The 20,812-nt window shown below is 36.3% G+C and overlaps 1 protein-coding gene across 1 annotated transcript in view; it reads left to right on the top strand.

The window, feature by feature from the left end:
- The first annotated feature begins 2,349 nt into the window (after nt 1–2,349).
- MELTF (melanotransferrin) overlaps nt 2,350–20,812 on the top strand; it is a 35,430-nt gene continuing 16,967 nt past the window's right edge. The window contains exons 1-6 of the mRNA XM_072408188.1: nt 2,350–2,509; nt 14,533–14,687; nt 17,557–17,656; nt 19,373–19,555; nt 19,643–19,796; nt 19,909–19,973. Of these exons, the coding sequence (XP_072264289.1) occupies nt 2,365–2,509; nt 14,533–14,687; nt 17,557–17,656; nt 19,373–19,555; nt 19,643–19,796; nt 19,909–19,973 (802 nt within the window). The 5' untranslated portion in view covers nt 2,350–2,364. The remainder of the gene's footprint in view (nt 2,510–14,532; nt 14,688–17,556; nt 17,657–19,372; nt 19,556–19,642; nt 19,797–19,908; nt 19,974–20,812) is intronic.

Genomic DNA, 20,812 nt, shown 5'->3' with positions numbered 1-20,812 from the left:
ATAAAAACATCAATTCAACACAGTAAAAACTTTTCTCACAGAATTTAAGTCAATCCACAGGCCCCACAAGCTAGAGGCAGGTAAGCCACAAAAACACAGCAATATATGTAGGAGATTGCTGTCCAATTGATCCTCTTCTGCAAAATTTAACAACTGCACATGGATCCACTATTGAGGAGGACCTGGTGTGACATCCATACCATTCCCTGTGTGTCCATAACTCCATCACCATTGTGATTGGGGGGTATTGTGGCAGCACATCTCTATCCCAGCCCCCCTGTGTAACTCTGCACCATACAAGGTACAGGCAACTGCCACAATACCATCCTTCCCCCTAAAAAAATTGGCAGGGTTCACCAGCACATATACGCATCTTCCCATCATGGAGTAAACTTTCTGCCACACTCTCACAAGTGTGACAATACCCCTGAGGAAGCCTATAGTGGGTGAAACGTGTTGGGTAAAAAAATCACATGTATGCGATTAATCATTGTAAACTAGGCTTATGCTGGACTTTACATGCACCCCATAGGCCCCAATAAAATACAGTTATTCAGTTATTTTCATCTAGAGCTGAATTATAGCCACATTTCTGTCAACACCTTTATTTATATTGACTGCTTGTTTGTTATTTACAATAATTCTAGTAAACATGTATACCTTTCTACGCCAAAAAAACCCTCTTTTGTCAATTTGTACATGTTATTTGCAATGATCTTTCAAGGTTTGGCAACATATTTGATATATATGTAATTTAGAGCACCTTCTGTTCCTACTTTACAGATTAACTCGGTTACAAAGGAACAGAGTACTTGGCCTGAGAAAAAAAAAAGGCAGGCAATGTAATCTGCTTCTTAAAATGCTACGTGCTTGGCTACCATGCTATGTTACCAACTGATGTCAGCAACCTGGACTACGTGAATCAATTAAAAGTTTACACTAGGATTGCGTTATTTTTTTTGTTTATACACCGACCAGTCCAATGTAAAATTGGGTGTATACGTAGGAAATACCTACCACCAAAAATGGGCTATATACAGCTCAATAGGAATATTGATATGTGGGCTATAGTACCCACAAAAATTCTTCTAGCAACTCACCATGTTCATTACAGGGGTGGCATGGACAGTATCAAAGGCAAATGTTGCAGGGAGCCACTTGTGTTTCAAGAATCCTGGAAGAAGGATAGGCCACTGAGAGATCAACGGGTACTGACCAGACAGGAGGCAAAAGGCATGGCTGCTGTTTCAACGCCTATGGTAACTCATGGAAGGTGTGTGTGAAAACTTAGTTTAATGTAGTATGTAAAAGTGTGACTGTTAGTGTATCAGCAACTTGTGACACCAACGGAATGTGTTTTGGATTCCTGACCCCCTGCACTCTATACATCATACTAAGATTGAGCCAGCTCTTCCATAAGGGACGCCACGCACCTTAGGACGATCTTGAGCAGGCAGTAGTTAGAGTATATTCTCTTTGGAATTCCCTGTGAAATAGTGTCCTACATTTGAATCTTCATATTTTGAGGTGCCTGGCAAGACCCCTAAAAGTTAATGGTGGGGGTACCAAACAGGAAAATCTATACTGATTGTGAACAATATTTTGTGTTTGGCTGATTTGTTTCTGTATAGCATGGGGTCATTGTTTCCATTTCCCCTGAAAAATAATTTTTTATTGCTGTAAACCTAATGAGCTTCTGAAGGCAAAAGAGAGTATCTATAAAAAAATTGGGACTAAACCAAAATATATGTTGTAGATTTGTTTTTTGTATTTATTTTAATGTTTGTAAATAAAATATTAATAACTGTAACTCTTTAAATATTGTTTGAGATTTTTGATGTCCATAAAATCCCTGGTTTTAACAAGAACCAAATAGAAGTCTAACTATATGATAAAGACCAGGATCACCAGGGGGCCTCTACAGAATTTTTGTTATAGGGCCTCATGATTCCTAGTTAGTCCCTGGCCCAGGAAATATTTTTCAAAGTAATACAGGCAAGCAAAACAAAAACATTTTCATCATTTGCCAGTAAAGTTTTATATCCCTCTGGTCACACACTTTTCTATGTAGTCAAGTAAATATTGGCTTTTTTTAAACTTTAACATTATATTTTCAGCTTCCATTTATTATTTGCATATGATGTAGATGTACACTTTTGTTCTAACTAGCCTACCTGTGCATATATAATACATCCATACATTATAAGTATAATTATATTTACAGGTAAAAAGAAAATGATATGTCAAATCTAAGCAGCCTGATGAGTTGAGCCATTTTTTCCTGGTGTTTTTTTATCTGCCAGCCCCTCTTTGCCCTTTAGTCAAACACTCCTTGATGTGGAACCTGGCCAGCAGGGAGCAGGCATGATCATCAAACACCTTTTCATAGGAGAACTGCTGGAATATAACAGTCTCTTTCTTAGAAGAAGCTTGGGGAGGCCGCACTTCACAGCTCCTGGAGAGATGATCGGGAAAAGTTGGATATTTTTCTTTTGTATCATCCAAACAAGTGAGTGTTTCCTTATTACAATGTGTTGTGACTGCTCAGGTCCCAGGCATATAACATAGAATAAATAGTGAGACAGAATAAATGTTTAGGTCATTAAGTTCCTATAAAACTTGGAATGAGTGGAACTGTTTTCATTATTTGCTTATGTTTTATCAAAATACTAAAAAAGTTGGAGCTGCTGTACCTAACATGTAAGTAGCTAGTATGTAATGACTGTGTCTACTAATTCCTAACAGTTTGACTCTACAAGTTACTGATCTCTGTGATTATGAAGAACATGGAAGTACATGAAAAAAGATAGCTGGGGAATCTTTGTGCCTAGGTATACATTATTGAACAATGCCATGTCTGTATGTGTAAATCACTAACCACTGACCTGGGCACAGCCATACAAATGTGTCCAAATAATTGGATTATAATGGAGTAAAACCTCATTTACATTTACACCACATGGCAATATTTATAATAAATTCCCTTGCTCACAAACAAACAAGTGCAGAAATTAAAAAAATGTGCACAGCAAAATATAAGGAACAATAAAAGCTTGATAAAATAAATAAACACGAATTGTTTAAACAGCAGCTGGTTAGCCTTGTGGCCTTTCTACCATGCCATTGGTTTACCCTGCAATACATCAAGCTGGCCTAGTGCTGTTGCTATTCTCTGTCTTTTACTTTGCCCAACAGAGCCTTTAACCCAATTCCACCACCCAACAACTTGTAGTGTGCCACCCGGCTCTGCAAGGGTTAAATGCCCAATTTCCTCTAGGGATGAACATAAAAGGTTCAGCAGGACAGGGCTTCCCAAGCTGCTTCTCCTCATTGCTGTGTTAGTTGGGGTCACTGTGACATCACACAATGCAGGATCAGCTGTCCTGCACTAGAACTGAGGAGACTGACAGCTTACCAATAATGTAGGAAGTTGAGAAAAGTGCTGACTGTTAGTGAAGTGAGAAATAAGCGAATTAAAACATATTTTACTGTTTACCTTAAGCAAAATTAGCCATTTAACCATTTTGCCATATGAGGGATGCCTAATTTCATGGGTCTTTTTTTATTTTTACAAGTTCAAGTTTAAAGTTACCATATATTTGCCATATGTTTCATGTACTGCTTGCTTATAAAACATACTAAGAGCCATAAGGCCATGTTAGGTTTGGCAACCTCAGACTTTTTTCTGTGATTATTAGTAGATAGTGTACGTCTTTTCTGGCTACTCAGCATTAGTTATTGCTGCTTTACTACTTACTTTATTTCAGCCAATGTACAATGTACTGCACTAGGCTTTAGTAAGAAGTGGTTGTGTAAACATTTATTGCACTTTTAGCCTTTACACACAGTTGTTCAATTACATACATATATATATATATATATATATATATATATATATATATATATATAAGCCTATATGCAAAAAGACTGGTGTACTTTGTATGGCAAGTGACAAAAGTGAATTGGTCATATAAATGGCATAAATTGCAGGATAAAAAAAGTATACACACAAAACTCAGGCAGGTTTACTGTGTTACCAGGACTTACTACTAAGACAAAACAAACACCCCCCCCAAAAAAGTGTATATCCTCTTCAAAGTGAGTCTGTATTTAACCCAATTAATGTATATTAAATATTTAATCTGTAAAATCTGTCATCTGGATTTCCAAGTTTCTTTTGTTCAGAGGACAGGGTTAAATAAATCTTGCACATTCTGTGCTCATATCAGACATGCTTTAAGGGGACTTTGTCATGAGAGATCATGCTGATGCATTGGCTTGAATGCCGTCTGAGCTGCTGGCCAAGAAAACGATAAAGAATTCTGACACTATACTGTCACTTATTCGCAGCATGATTATGCCAGGATTGTGACCCTAACTTACATGAGACAGAATCCTGCACTTGCATTTTAAAAAGGTGACCTGCACAGCACACCCCATATTTTATTATTCATGTAAATAATGTCGTGTTAGGTTTTCTCATTGTCACTTACCTAGTTGGGTCAGAAAAGCAAAAGCACTTGCCTTTATCTGGCCAAGAATTAACTGTTATCTTTACATTCGATGTACTGCTGGATGTAGAGGAATCTGCATGAAGTGTATAAAATATTTAAATCCATGTCTTTAGCTGAGAGGACAAATATAATCCCATGGCTTTGCCAAAGTACATAGTACACTAGGTGTTGCTTAACTGACACTGGAAGATCAGTTATAGATTTTGTGTAAACTGCAACTTAATTTATATTATTACCATTGATAACATAGCGTTCAACACAGGGAAGTCAAGTAAATTATTTTAGAAACAGTATTATTCCCTTACACACATATGTAATGCAATATATAGCCAATCACAGGCAACTGTTGCACAGCCACCAATCCCATATCCATATCCACATGTATTTTATAATAGGTTACATTGCCAATACTTGCTGCAAGAAATCCCACAATTAGGGTGCAACAAGTAGTTAGTCTGGAGGCTGAGCAGATTTATAAACATTTACATATACAAACAGATACAAATGAGCACTGGATGTGAATGTTGGATACAGACCTTTATACCAGACAGACTGGAGTGGATTGCCAGGGATGAGAATTGGGTATATTTGGAGTTTTCTAGCATTACAAAATCTTTAAGAAACATTGTAAGTTTCCAGCAATGTTGAGGAAAATTATCGTCCTAATGTGTTTCCATTAGCATGGGGCTTACAGTCGGTAACAGTTTACTATAATGTGTCATTCATATGTACAGTATATACAGAAATTATTATAAGCTATTAATAGAAGAAGTTCACTACATCTAGTGAGTAGGTTATCTAATTCTGCAATAAGCAGACATATTTGTCTGATCGCTGTTTTCTAAAAAAAAAAAAAAAATAATAATGTTAGGGTTTCAGGAACTGAATGAACTCCGGCGCACATACACACAGCATCCCAGCCCAGCCAATCAAGATGGCTGTAAAATCAAAATTAGTACACTTTAGAAATTAAACTTCAACATATTTTTTCTGCTTGCTTTAGATACACTTTAATTTAAAACGATGATAGAAAACATAGGAATAAACAAATAATTGTCCTGTATTTTTTTAATGTTATTTGCATATCCCCAGATATTTACACCAAAATGTAATTGTCAATGTAATTGTTGATATTAAAGTGTGATTGTTATGTAATGTGGTAGGATAGAAAAAGTCAATAATTTAGAACGTTTTTAGTACTCTAAATTGCCTCGTGATGCATAAGGTAAAGGCAGGTTTGCACTAAAATCACCACAAATTTGCAATCCTCATAATTTTTAATAGCAAAAAGTTTGTTAGTGAAGAATTAGCTAGACACACAAAAAAGAAACCACATGTTCTCACAATTTATTCTCAGAACACACATGTGTTCTAACATACTACCGAATATCATGAACTCACTCAGAAGTCAACAGTGACAATAGGAAAACTTGCCAAGAACACAGAGCATGGATCCCAGAAGGGATCTAGTAGGGAATTGAAAGCTTGCATGGCAGTCCTCTACCTGCTAAATAAAGTGATTGTCCAGTTACTAGCATAAACCTAAACTTGATTTTGCATTGGTTTTGCAAACTTCAGGTTTTTTCCTCACGAGTAACAACACTGTAATAAAGAAATATGACAATTCAAAACTGAAGTTTATATTACCAGAAAATTAAATTTAAGAGGCAGCAGCCCTGGGGTCTAAGTATCATGCTCCTTATAATACTTATTTCTTTCCAACAAACAAGTAAATAGAAATCTGTTACTTGATTTAATTTGGGCATGTCAATATCACAACTATGGCTGCCACCCTATACAAATATACAGCTCTACGTACAGTGATCATATTTTATTTCACATGTGCAGTGAGTGCGTCATTTTGTATAGTTTCAAGTTATGTAACCTGTTTTTCTGTATGGAAAAGTCAATCTGGAAAGTATACAGGGATGATGTAATATCTAGAACATTGCTTGTGCTGAGACATATAATGAATCTCATGTATGGTTAGAATAACTTATACATACAGATCTGTGTTGTAGGATAAGACGTAATGTTCTGTTCATGTAGTCCAGTTTTTCCTACAGTACTTCATATAAACACCGTACATAACAGCTTTCTTTTTTGGCATTCACTCCTCTGGTGATATTTACCACAGCATGTCATTCTACTTGTAAATTAAATGAAATGATTGGCTCCTATTATGTTTACAGTACATCCTCTGTTACATTCAGGCTCCGGGCCAGGAATCTAGACTCGTACTTGCAGAGTAATGTAGAGATCAGCTATCCGTCTATGTATGAGACTCAAATGTCTAATGACTTCTCGTAGACATTAGGCAAAAGCCCAAGTTAGATGAATAGTTTTGTTTCATATAGGTCAGTTTGACGCCAGAGATTTCCCATATGGTTTGACAGTAGCCTTACGGCTAAGGTCTCAGTGGCCACATAGAAATTGGCTGAGCTGCATTATTTCCTGATGTTTTATTGCACAAACTTTAATTGGCGTGATTACTATCTCCTTTTTTATAAATCACTCTGAAATATACAAGTACAGAATAAAGTGTATTGAATGGGAGTGCTGTAGAACAAATATATATAATATTTAGCACAGAAAGGCATCCTGAGCAGGATTTTCACCTAGACAAAAATTAAGTATAGATCCTTCCAGGATAGAATGGTAAACATTAAGATAATAGATGAGTGAATATCTGGTCCATTGTAAAATGAAATGGTATGATTAAATCCTGTTTAGTATTTCTATCATTTCTAATCTTTAATGTCTAAACCTTAAATGTGTAGCCCAAATTAGAATAAATGCCTAAAATGAAGTTTCTAAATCTAAAAGTCATTAAACTAAGTGAAGAGTCCCTTTGCAAAGTGATCAGTCTCTATTACTTTAGTAAGTCATCCCCTCTGTGTAGGTCTTGACATAGCAGACATATAAGGTCCCTTTCACACTTGGAAAACTGCACAGTTAGCGGCTATGCACCCCAGAGGGGGCAAACTCTGCAGAGGTGAAGGCAATCTATGATTGGAAGCAATATGCAGCTTCCAGGAACTGCACCACAACCCCACAGCAATCACACTGCAACCGCTACTGCAGTACAGCAAGCGTGTGCACAGAACGGTTCTGATCTACTCCCATTTAGTGACATTTTTATGAAACCCAAGCTTAAAGGAAAAATATCATAGAAAATTACACTTTTGATGATGAACAGAATTATTTCGATATATAATAAACATAAGTTAATAGTTGTTGGCTTTGGGTACATACCCACATAACAAAGGTCTCACTGTTAGTTTATTTAAAGAGAGAAAGTAACAAAATATTAAGTATTTGCTATATTTGCTGAGAGCTTTCTAAATTTGTTGCATCTTAAAGCTGCTGATCTTTTGCAGCCCCAGCAGCTCTCAATGCAGAGATGGCTGCGCAGCATTTTTTGGATGGGTTTCTGATGGTAATAGTGAACCATTCTGCATAATGTGTGTTAGAGCCAACACTTGTTAGATTTAATAAAACATAGCCAGACATTAGCACTAGCCTTAATACATAACATTACACTGTACATGATGTATTTTCGTTTTATTATATAAATATTGTTTTATCTTCTGGAATGTTCAGAATTACACAAAGTTGACCTTAGTTAAAAATGGATAGTTCAGGTTTATATAGTTATATAAGTGAGAAGTAACACTATCTGCCAGTTAAGTTTTTTTTTTATATCTGTTTATACCAGGAGGGTTTTTACAGCACCTTGGTTGTTCTTTTAAACTTATCAGCAATGATTAACAGAAGCAGCCAGACAAGTGAGCAATATCTAATTATTAACACAGAATAATTTATGAACATGATGCTAAAAAGATATTAAAGATAGCTTAGAATAGAACTAAATTTACTAATGATGTACACACATCATATAATGGTGCCCTGGGACAAAAAGTTGTGCTTAATTGAAGCAAAAATCTGGCATGTGTACAGCGGTCCCTCAATATCATTCATCAATTTGACCAATCGGGGATGACCACTGTTCACTCCTATAGAGGGGAACACAAGTGGGGTGCCACTGTCTGTCCTCCCCCTCTCCATTGAAGAAAACAGTGCTGTGCATACGATGCTCGTTCATTCACCTTATATTGGAATTAAGTCACAAAAGATTGTTTCCAGTAACAATCCTTTGACTTCCATCACAAGTCTGTACAATGGCATACATTGATAGATACAGTGAAAAATTCAGATAATAAGTCATTCAAATAAATAAAATAAAAAAAAATCTATCATCTGTCTCCTGCACTGGTGAAAGAAATATAGATGTATTTTTATTCTTCATTGTGTGGTAATAAATCAATAATAATATTATTATCATTATTATTATTAATAATAATAATAATAATAATAATAATAAAAAACAGTATTTATATAGCGGCAACATATTAAACAGCACTGTATGGTAAATTGAGGTTGCAAAAGACAGACAGATACAAACAGTGACACAGGAGGAAAGGACCCTGCCCCGAAGAGCTTACAGTCTAGGAGGTGGGGGAAGTAGCACACAATAGGAGGGGAGATCATAGTAAATACCAATACAAAATGAGTTTTCTACCATTCTGCACCCCAGTCACCCCACATGGTTCTGTGCTACTTCTAATTCTACACAGCAGGTAAAATACATATTTCAGAAACTAACATCATTAACTTAAACCGCTGTATAGATGTTGTATTGTGAAAAATAAGTTGTTTATTGTTTATTTCTAACAACTTTTCACTATTATTACTTACGTATTATATATTGAAGCCCAGCTTAACTTTTTATTTAAATAGCTGAAAAGATTCCAGGTGCGTCAAAACAAAAGGTGTTCATAGTCTTTCCAAAGCATCCACAGCCTGTGTAGGAGGTCTGTTCCCTGCCAACCTACTGCAGAATGAGACATCTGTGGCACAGGGCTGCCTGTGGGGAAGCAGTCATCTCATTGCAGAGGTCCAACCCATCCCGAGACCTGTAGCTGTAAAATAGGCAAAGCTTATATTTCCTGCTAAATGGAGAGAGCTGACTCAGCTGAGGCGTATTAAACCTATTCAAAAGGTCTGAAGAGTGCCATTTATAGCTGAATAAACCACATGTTTCTGACTGGTTTACTTGTAGCAAGAGTTGACACCTTTTAGCAAAAAGGCAACTGCTGCGGTGTCTGAATAAATAGCAGAACAGTTTACAAACTCATGCAGAATTTATAGGATGAGTATCATTATTTAAAGAAAGGTGATCAGGCAAAACAAGTTTAATTTACTTTTATTAAACTAAAAGACGTCACAGCATAGCAAAAGTGTTAACGTAAGGAAAAAAAAAGAGGTTGTAATTGTTCAGCAATTTACATACCCTTAGTTCATAACACGGTGTATTGCTCCCTTTAGCACCAAGTATGGCTTACAGTCTTTTGTGATAGTTGTAAATGAGGCTCTTGATTTTATCTGGTGGTAAAGTTGACTATTCTTCTTGGCAAAAAGCCTCCAGGTCCCATACATGTTTGGGTTGTCTTGCATATACAGCTTGTTTGGGATTTCCTACAAAGTAGTTCAGGAGGCTACAGCATAATAATAGAAGGTGCTTGAGTAGTAATTTCAGAACATTCATGTGTCTCCCTACTACAGGTTCGGGATTGACGAATGCAGGTTTATCCACTAATATTTTCTGTTAACATGCTGCATTCAACATACCATCAATTTTTATGTACCGGTAGTTATTTGTATCGTTGTAGCTCAAACACTTCAAAGAATATGAAAGATCCACCTCTATGGTTCACAGTGGAGATGCTGTATTTTTTCAAGAAAGGTCTTGTTGCATTCTCTCTAAACAAAACGTTTATGGCTGTGCTCATTAATGTTGCTTTTATTACTCCAAAGGACTTTGTTACAAAAGTTTTAAAATTTGTTTAGATGCTGTTTGGCATTTTGTAAGCATAATGTTTTGTGACGTTGCACAGTAAATGCTTTTTTCTTGCAACTTGCAATGCATTTTTTTTTTCAAGAACAGTTCACCCTTGTGCAACAATAATGTCACTTCTGGAGTTTTCACTGCAACTCAACAAATTTTCCTTCTTGTGGCTAAAATCTTGGCTTGGTAACAATGGGACACCTAATATTCAACTTTTTTTATTCGAGTTTAAACACTAATAGCAGGCTTTTCCGAAACTCTGGATCTTTTTGTTTTAAACTTTTCTGGATTTGTACAATTCTACAACCTTGCAGGTCCATGGACAGTCTTTTTGCTTTCCCCATGGCTCCAGTGTAGGAATGGCAGATGCCAGGCACAAAGCTTTAGTACACGCTCTGCTTTATAACAGCGGCATACTTGGTATTATCTGTCATAAAATAATACATTTGGGAGTGTCTGAAATATTTTCAATGAATTTTTTCTGTTTCATAGCCTCCATCTACTTAAGCACATTTCCAGCAATAAAATCCCTCACCTCCTGAGACAGCATGACACCTTTTTTGCATATCAGTTGTGTCATCTTGCCCTTGACTGAACTTTGTTCTGATCAGGAATCAGCATTTACTATGTTGTGTTCACACCTGTTACATTGCATGGAATTCCTGTCCAAAGTCTAACTTACAGCTACATGTACTTGGCTAATTTAATTGGTGGTGTCTTTGTTGAAAGTTTTTATAAATATTTTTTCTAAATTTGATAAAAATTATTTTCACACAATTGTTACCAAAGTTTAAGTTTACATAATGGAACAGATGGATGGTGCACACCACCATCCTAACCTTATTGAATGGGACATGGGCAGTGTGCACAGGTCAGTGTAATGAAGAACAGATAGTGATATCCCTTCTCTGTTTATAAATATGCTCTAAGTTCTCACAATAGTTTTCTTTTTCCCTCACAACACCTGATATATGTGGAACTGTACAGGTTGTGTGTTAATATTGCCATTAGTGGAAGCCTTCCTTAGGAGTCTTTTTATACTATTGTTATGTTATGGGGATAAAGTTAAATGGGAAAATGTAGAATTCTCTCTCTTTCTCTCATTTCTTTCATTCTCTTGTTTCTTTCTCTCTTTCCTTGTGACTGTGGCATTGTAGGATGGCTTGTGCTATGAAACATAATAAAAGAAATCTGTTTTCTGAAAACAATGGAGTGTTGTCTGTTTATTGACATATAATCTTCTGCTGTGATCCAGTCCCCCAAATCTGTCATCATAAATACATTAAAGAGATTTCACTTGTCATGCTCCTATTCAGGTGTAGATAAAACCTCTATGATGTGTATAGCCAGTCGTCCTCCCACATGCTGTAAAAACCCTCCATGGCTTGTATATTAGCAGAGACACTACAAGCCTGTTGTATTTTGTCCTTTCCATCAGCTCTTCCTAAATCAACTGGTAGAATTATTTCTATGACATTATATAAGAATTTAGTAATTGTTTTGGTTGTACTTAATGATCATTATTATTCCTATTATGATTATTTGCTTGCCAGATATTCGAATGTAAGTAAATTAATCACGGATAATTGCAACATTTATGTACTCATTAAAGTATTTACTTTTAGAATGGTGCTGGGTTGCCTCCCCAATAAAGGTGCGTACACACTTCCAATTTTTATCGTTCCAATCGAACGACGAACGATCGATTGGGCAAAAAATCGTTCGTAAAAAAGTAACCAACGACGCCGACGAACGAGGAAAGTCGCTGGAAACGAACGACCGGACCGACGGATCGGATTGGACGACGATCGTTGAACATCGTTCGTGTGTACGGTCGTTCGTTGATCGTCCATGTTCAGAGCATGCGTGATGAACGAATGTCCGTTCACTTTCCTGTCGTGCACATAGTTCCGTTCGTGTTGTCAACTCTAGAGTTAACAACGATCGTGTTGTTAACTCTATGTGCAGGATCGGTGCTATACGATCGTTCGTATATATCGTGCATGAACGTTCGTCGTTCGTTTTCCAACGATAATAATTGGAAGTGTGTACGTAGCTTAATAAACTGATTTAAGCTGCGTACACACGGCAAATTTTTCTCGCCCGATAATCGGTATCGGCCAATTATCGGGCGAAAATCTGCCGTGTGTACAGTCGGTCGTCGTCCATCGTCCGACGACCGTCCTGGCGGATCCATGGACGATGGACGACGACCGATCCTAATGAAAGGGAAGGGGAGAGCGCGCAGCAGGGTGCCGCTCCGTCGCTCTCCCCCTCCCCTCTCCATAGAGCATGAACGGTGCTGTATGTACAGCATCGTTCATGCATCCTGCAGTCTTTTCTCGTTGGAAAGGATCGTGAAAGATCCTTTCCAACGAGAAAAATTGCAGGTGTGTACGCAGCTTAACTGTGAGTCAGATTGCATTGTTCATGGACAGTCTTGTACATTTATGCATGTACGAGATATTTTTCTATTATATTATTATATATTTGTCCATGGTAAAACTTAGGGACTGTGTGTTGATGGTTTTAAACTCAGCAGAATAAATGAAGCGTGCTTGTGAGAAAGTTAATATTGTTAATAATAATAATCAGTATTTATATAGCGCAATATATTACGCAGCGCTGTAAATTAAATCAGGTTTGCATGTGACGGATACAAACAATGACATGGGAGGAAGAGAAGGCCCTGACCAGAAGAGCTTACAATCTAGGAGGTGAAGGATAAAGTTGACTCTTGTATAGGTCATGATTTTTCTTAGTTGCTCATATTGCTCTTGGTGTAGTTTACACATATTTGACACAGACCAGCCTCTACTGCACCCTTCCACCTTGTGATTTGCTGCAAAGTTACAAAGTGGCAGTGGAATCACTAAAATAGAAAAATCTAGGGAACAGCTCCTTCATCCTGTCAGCCTAGGCACAGTCGCATGATTCCAAAGATTGCTTTAACGATAAAAGGTATAGCTAATCTAAAAAAAAGAAAAGAAAAAAAACTATCTGCTGTATACTTTGACATGTCAGAAATATATTTATACAGACTTGTAGGGTTACTAAAATGCATATTTAAGCTACTAGCTACTCAGCTTGCTGCTTTGATTTGCATTCACTTTGACTATGAAGAAATATGGCTCAGACTTGTATGACTTAATGAACAATGTACCCTAATAACCAATGACCCTTACGCTAACCAAATGTGCTGTGCAAAATTTTAAAATCAAAACGAAAATGTTGAACTCATCAAAAATGATCAAAACTATCAAATTGGTAATTTTTTTGGTTGAAGATGTCATTCACAAAGTAATGCAAAGTGATTAGTTCTCCATCTTACTGAAATGAAAAAAAAATACCTTTTGTGTCACAATCAATATTTTAATTAGATATAATGGTGAAAATGTTTTTCATGTTGATCAAATACTTAACAAGTGAATGGTTTAAGAAATGCTTGTAGTTAATTGCTATGATCGATTATGAACAATCATAGATATATTGATGGAAAATAACATTGAGAAGAAATCACAAAATAGGTTTATCGTTATTCTCTTCCAAGTTAGATGTCATCAAGGCTGTGGTGTTTCCTTTAGCCTAAGAACTATAAAGAATGTTGAGTTTTTCATTGTTTTACATACGAGTTTATATTTGTTCACTGTATTGTTAGTCCCAATATGTGTGAAAGTTTTATTTTATTTATTTTCTTTGTATGCTCAGTTATGTTGTACATTCCTTGATATGTCATTTTATGTTGTGTTTCCTTCTCTCTTTCATGTTTTGTTATTATTTGAAAATTCCCAATAAAAAGATTACAAAAAAAATAAAGACTATAAATAAATATTAGCCAGTTTCTATGATATTGTAATTAAGAAATAATACATCTGGAGGATGTCAAACAAAAGCATAGATTAATAAAAAGCACTTTAAATAATTCAGTTTCAGATTAGATGTCACCTGGTTACATCCCACATACTTTGTCCTCCATCCAATACTTAAGAATACTTCTTTGACTTATACAGGCCATACATACAAATGTTTATATATTGGTTGGGAAAAGTAATAAACCAGTCTCTATTCCCCCTTATCCTTATGACTACCTGTGTTATTGTCTTTTCTCAGCCTGTTGTCTCAGTGAAATCAGATGGTGCACAATATCAGACCCAGAGATGAAAAAATGCAATGATATGAAAAAATACTTTACCGAGGCTCAGATTGTCCCTCCTTTGTCTTGTGTGGATGGAAAGAACTCATTAAACTGTATGGAACTGGTAAAGGTAAGGCATGTTCTCTCTCTTGGATTAAATATAGTTATGTATTTATTGAGCATCATTACAGGTAATAACAATGGGTATAAATACAGACAGTTTCCTTAATATCAGCCACCTTCATTCTCCTGCACCTCAATTCTCTCTCTGGCAGAAGAACTAGCAGACAATTATATGCTGCTACTGATCACATTGAACTTGCTTACATGCAGAAAGAGCAGAGATTTGACTCATCAGCATGTGTACAGCGGTCCCCTAACTACCTAACCTTTCCAAAGAACTGAACAATGATGTGTGTACAAAGCTTGTTCATATTACTGTCATTGGCAAAAATCAGGAAAGATAATTTCCAGCTACATTTATCCAATGGGTCTTGTGAAAGCTCTTCAAGGCTGGAGAGGATACACTTTTTTTGGTGATCCTGGGTGATCCAGCAAACTTGGAAAAGATTTACTGAAGTAATTTGCTAATTGTTAGCAAATGTTTTCAATCCCGGACCAGATCCATTCTAGGTTTTTTGAATCACCCAGGTTCACTGATGAAAATGTATCCTCCCCAGCCTTGGAGAGCTTTAATAAATCAGGTCTAATGTGTGACGTCCCATCTAACCCTTCTGTCCTGGGCTTCAGTGATTAATGCTTGTTTAAAGCCAAATAGTAAGCACTCTCATGAAATTGAAAGGTGTTTTAGTGGTTTGTTGATAGTTTTTATACTGTTTATGCTGTTTAGTCTGGTATCTGCAAACTAAGAATAAATTATGCCTTAATTCTTATTCCTAATACCATAAATCCTGCCTGTTTTTAACCTCCCTAGCGGTTCATTTCTTTCCGGTTTTATATGTCTAAAAGCGGTACATAGTTTTTCATGAAAATTTATTTTGCAGTATAATATAATAGTATGAGTATAATAAAGTTTGAAACACAAAATCATTTAAAAACAATAAATTGAATAAATTTAAAAATCTATAAATTAAAAAAAAACACAACATACTAATACTATTATATATACTGTAAAATAAATGTTCATGAAATACAGTGTACTGCTTTTACACATATACATCCAATGTATTGCATTCAATACAGTTATTTTGTATCGAATGCAATTCAAATGGATGTTGAATTTCCCGCCCCGCCCCACTGACAATGTACACACGCACCAACGTCACCGGGAACTCCCCCGGTGACTCATCGTGTGCAGAAGACGCCGGAGGAAGAAGAAGGAAGACAGGGATTGCGGCGATGGGCGACGTGGGATGCCAGCAGATCGGGTAAGGCTCTACTTACTATTACCTTCCCATAGGTTTACCTACCCCAAGTGTGACTCGGGGGTTACCGCTTTCAGCAACTTTTTTCTAGCCCAAGTCACACTCGGGGTACCGCTAGGAAGGTTAATCAAGACATTAAAGTAAAGTATGTAGGAGGCTATTGTTAACTGTCCTTTTGAAAATACTAGATCTCTGTCTGTTCATCTACTAGCCATGTCATGGTTAGACATTATTTTCCAAATCACTAGCCCAGAAAAAGTTTGCAGTTTAGAAATTCTGACTTCCACATTTTCATACTTCTTGAGGTCCATGCCAATATATCCAATTTAGAAAAGCTGGAGACTTCTAGACAACTAGCATACTGAGAAAAAAGACAGCAATTGCAACCTCTTATTTACTGGTTTTTATTAAAGTGTAACCATGGGACTAACAGAAAATGGCATACACTGTATGGTTCACTTTGGTACTAGTATAAACACAGCAATATTTGTACACATGGTAACAACACCGATTTATTGATAAATAATGTTGATCCTGCCAGGAAAGTATTTATTTTTGTAGGTAACATTACAGAGTGACAGCTCTGTTTGTTATGCACTGAAATTGCACAGCACTGTTGTAAAACTGTAGATCAGTTAGTCTAAGATAGACAATCCTAAAAACTATTAGCAGGCAGCACTTTACCGCAAAAGGGACATGCAATGTCTTTTCTGCAGCAAAACCAACTTACCTGCCTGTTCACTATCTGTACAGTGTGCTGTGCAGGCTCAGCTCAGTGTGTGATCCAGGTGTACCTGTGCACAGGTGTCACATCATTCTAGCCTGGCCAATCAATATGACAAAAGATCCTGAATCCAGAAAAGGTCCTGCTAAGTGTTGGCAAAGAAATGAAAAACGGTGAATTAAGTTCCGCGTTAGGGCTCAAAACTTCAGCTTACACTTTTTAATCAGCTACAGTAACAGTTTTATTTTTCTGAAAAGACATATGAATAAAAACAGAGTGTTGTACACATTGCTGTCAGAGATAAATAGTTTGTCTCAATGTAAATACTTTTTTTGCTGGACAGCTTGGCCTGTTAAAGGAAATAGAGATACGCCTGATTTAATGGAAAGATCAACACATTGTAAATGTTACAGAAAGGAACACAAAATGCTGCGTTAATGCTGCTGACAGACAGCAATATATATATATATATATATATATATATATATATATATATATATATATATAAATAATTTACATACAGACAGCAATATAAATACATATATATACATATAAATAAATACACACACACATAAATATATACACATATAAATAAATATACACACACATGTCATAGTTCCATTTAAACATTCTGTGATTCAGTTATAAAACATTTGCAGATTGCTGGTTAAGCTACTTAAGACATCTGAAGTTATTTAATATTCACAGGTTTTACAAATAATTGTCAGTGATCACATTCATTTAGTACAATTTAATTCCTTTCAATTAATTTAATTGTATATCAACAATAGATTAGCAATTATCTTTGTAAAATTGAAGCTTTATGTGCATAGATTGACATACAGATCTTAATTCAACCTGACAAGTTTTTCTCTTCTTGCTTTATACAGAATAATGTAGCGGATGTGATAGTTCTTGATGGTAGTTCAACATATAAAGCTGGAAAAAAATATAAGCTAAAGCCAGTGGTGGCAGAGGTATATGATCAAGGTAGGTGATTATTGATAAATATGTACCTCAAGAGAAATGGGAGAAGGTAGAATGCTCCCTTATTCCTGGAAACCCCAGGTATTTCTGTGGGCCCTGACAAACTAACTGAGCGATAGGATAAGTCTGACTGTGTATGTTTGTGCAAAGTGATAGATTATCTTTAAACAGATATACCCATATGCTTGAATCACCTGGAGTTTTCTTTATTTATATCAACGTAGAGGGCTCAGAAATGTTGAATAAACCTCTAACAAAACGAATAATTATTTTTTGTAATTAATATTCATTATTATACAATTTTTCTGGTATCCTAAAACATAAAATTTACACTAAATCTAATCTGATATTGTTCATGTTCACCAATGGTTGTCTCCTCAACTTGGGTAACATTATTAGGGACATTGTGCATTGTTTATTACCTTCTTTGTGAAAACCTCCAAGGCTTTGTCCCGCATTACAATACATAACATAGTTTAAAGTAAACATGTTGCAGAGGCAAAGAATTCAACCCTTGGGGACACCATTTGGGGACATTTTGTTTTTGCCTCTTCTCACTGCCCAACCATTGTTTTAGGCTTAATAAAAGTTCAGGACTTACATGGCCTGTATCTGTTGATATGGGGCAGGTGGCAGCATTAATCATACCATACCTGATATACGCACATCTGTGTTCATTTATTTTAAGGAGTTAATAAAAAAAAAAAAAAAACCTTGAAGTTACAAATTTGAAAATAAATGTTTAGCACAGTTTGGAGCTGCAGCTACATCTGTATTGGGGTAAATTCAACAGCAAGAACTAGGCCTGTGGACTACAGAATGTGAAAATATTCCATGAACTTGAATAAAGGATTATAATTATTTATAATATAGGGCAAGTTTTGCAAGTACCGTGCAGACATAATTTGCTCATGCTTCCATTTGGCTATTGGTCAACTATTCTTACTAAAGGTTAGTTAGCTAACCTCCCTAGCGGTAACCCCGAGTGTGACTCGGGGTGGAAAAAAGTTGCTAAAAGTGCTAACCCCGAGTCACAGTTGGGGTTGGAACACCTATGGAAGGTTAGTAAATACAGCGATACCTGATCCGCCGGGATCCAGCGCCGCAAACTCTGTCTTCTTTCTTCATTCTGCTTCTGCATCTGATGAATCACCGGGGGAGTTCCCGGTGACGTCGGTGCGTGTGTACGTCCCGGCCGGGCGGGGTGGGAAATTCAAAATCCATTTGTATTGCATTCAATACAAAATAACTGCATTGAATGCAATACATTGGATTTTTATGTGTAAAAACAGTACATTGTTTTCAAGAACATTTATTTTACAGTATATATAATAGTATGAGTATAATCTGTATATATTTTTTTTTAATATATAGATTTTTTAATTTATTCAACTTATTGTTTTTAAATGATTTTGTTTATTATACACATACTAATATATTATACTGTAAAATAAATTTTCATGAAAAACAATGTACCGCTTTTAAAACCGGAAAGAAATTAACTGCTAGGGAGGTTAATAAAAGTAGAAGGAAGTACTGACTGAATACTAGGCTAGTAAACTGCTTTGTCCCACAAAAATGGTCATGGGATATGTGCCATGAAATTGAGACACGGGATTGAGAAAATGTTCTTTTTTTGTCTATTCTTTTTATAATAAGAAGTTCAGATAATGTATTATTACCTTTGATGCACTGACAGTGGTGTACTATGATTACCAGGTATAGGCACCTCATACTATGCCGTGGCCGTTGTCAAGAAGAACTCTACTTTCACAATAATTAGTTTAAATGGTGCCAAATCTTGTCATACTGGCCTCCAGAAGACTGCAGGATGGAATGTGCCTATAGGCTTCCTCATTGACAGTGGAAGAATGTCTATTATGGCCTGTGATATTCAGAAAGGTAAGAGAAAGCTTTCTTTTTTCATTTTGATTTGTTGCTGTTGATTAAATGAAACGTGTTCTTAAACCTAACATGTGGTGTTTACAGGAGTATCCAGCTTCTTTTCCTCAAGCTGTGTGCCTGGAGCTAACAGCGCTTTAAATCCTTCTCTGTGTGAGCTGTGCAAAGGAGACGACTCTGGTAAAAATGTGTGTGCCAACAATGGGACAGAGATATACCAAGATTACAATGGGGCTTTTAGGTATGTACAGATGGTCAGTTTACCTTTGGTCCCAACAGAGTCTGCCAGGGAGAAGGTAACTGGTCGATTATTGCAGTCTCTAGTCATGTGTCATTTTTTATGTCTTTTTCAGGTGTCTGGTTGAAGGTGGAGATGTGGCCTTTGTAAAACACAGCACAGTGCATGACAATTCTGATGGCAAGTAATAACTATTTCTGTAGAGAGCTGTAGGGTGGCAATCGGGGCATTTGTCTTGGTCACAGGGAAACCAAGATTAGGAAAAACGTAGTGGTAAAATAACATTTCTCTATTAGCCAGGGTGAGTGATAATTTAATAAACCAGACTGCTTCTATTATTATTAGTAATGTTAACACAATTTCTTTAATATTACTTTAATCATCAATACTGTACTGCTTAAGACAGTATAACAATCATAAAGGCATTCTGGAAATAGATGCATTTGACCTAAGATTGGATAGATAGATAGATAGATAGATAGATAGATAGATAGATAGATAGATGGATGGATGGATGGATGGATGGATGGATGGATGGATGGATAGATAGATAGATAGATAGATAGATAGATAGATAGATAGATAGATGGATGGATGGATGGATGGATGGATGGATGGATGGATGGATAGATAGATAGATGGATGGATGGATGAAGGACCCAGCATCCAACCTCTGCCTAATTCAAATGGCTTTTAAAACACTTTGCACCTCCCAAGTGTGAATATTGACCTTTCCTGGACTAAAATATTCTAGATTAAGGGAAAGTTTGCAAACTTGGTGTCCATGGTTTATTTGGTCACTTAGGTATTGTAGATTATTTATATTAAATAGAGGATTAAAATGACAGATCGATACACACAGGGATACAGGAGGAGAGGACTCTGTCCCAAAGAGCTTACAATCTAGGAGGTGGGGGATGTAACACACAATAGGAGGGGAGATATGTAGTGGTGGGAAGTAGTGATGGTTTTAAAAAAGAGAGCAAGATGGGTAGGAAAGTTTGAAAAAGTCTTTTAAA

The sequence above is a fragment of the Pyxicephalus adspersus genome, chromosome 4 (genome assembly GCF_032062135.1).
Source record: "Pyxicephalus adspersus chromosome 4, UCB_Pads_2.0, whole genome shotgun sequence".
NCBI lineage: Eukaryota > Metazoa > Chordata > Amphibia > Anura > Pyxicephalidae > Pyxicephalus > Pyxicephalus adspersus.
This window is presented reverse-complemented; position numbering and strand designations above follow the sequence as displayed.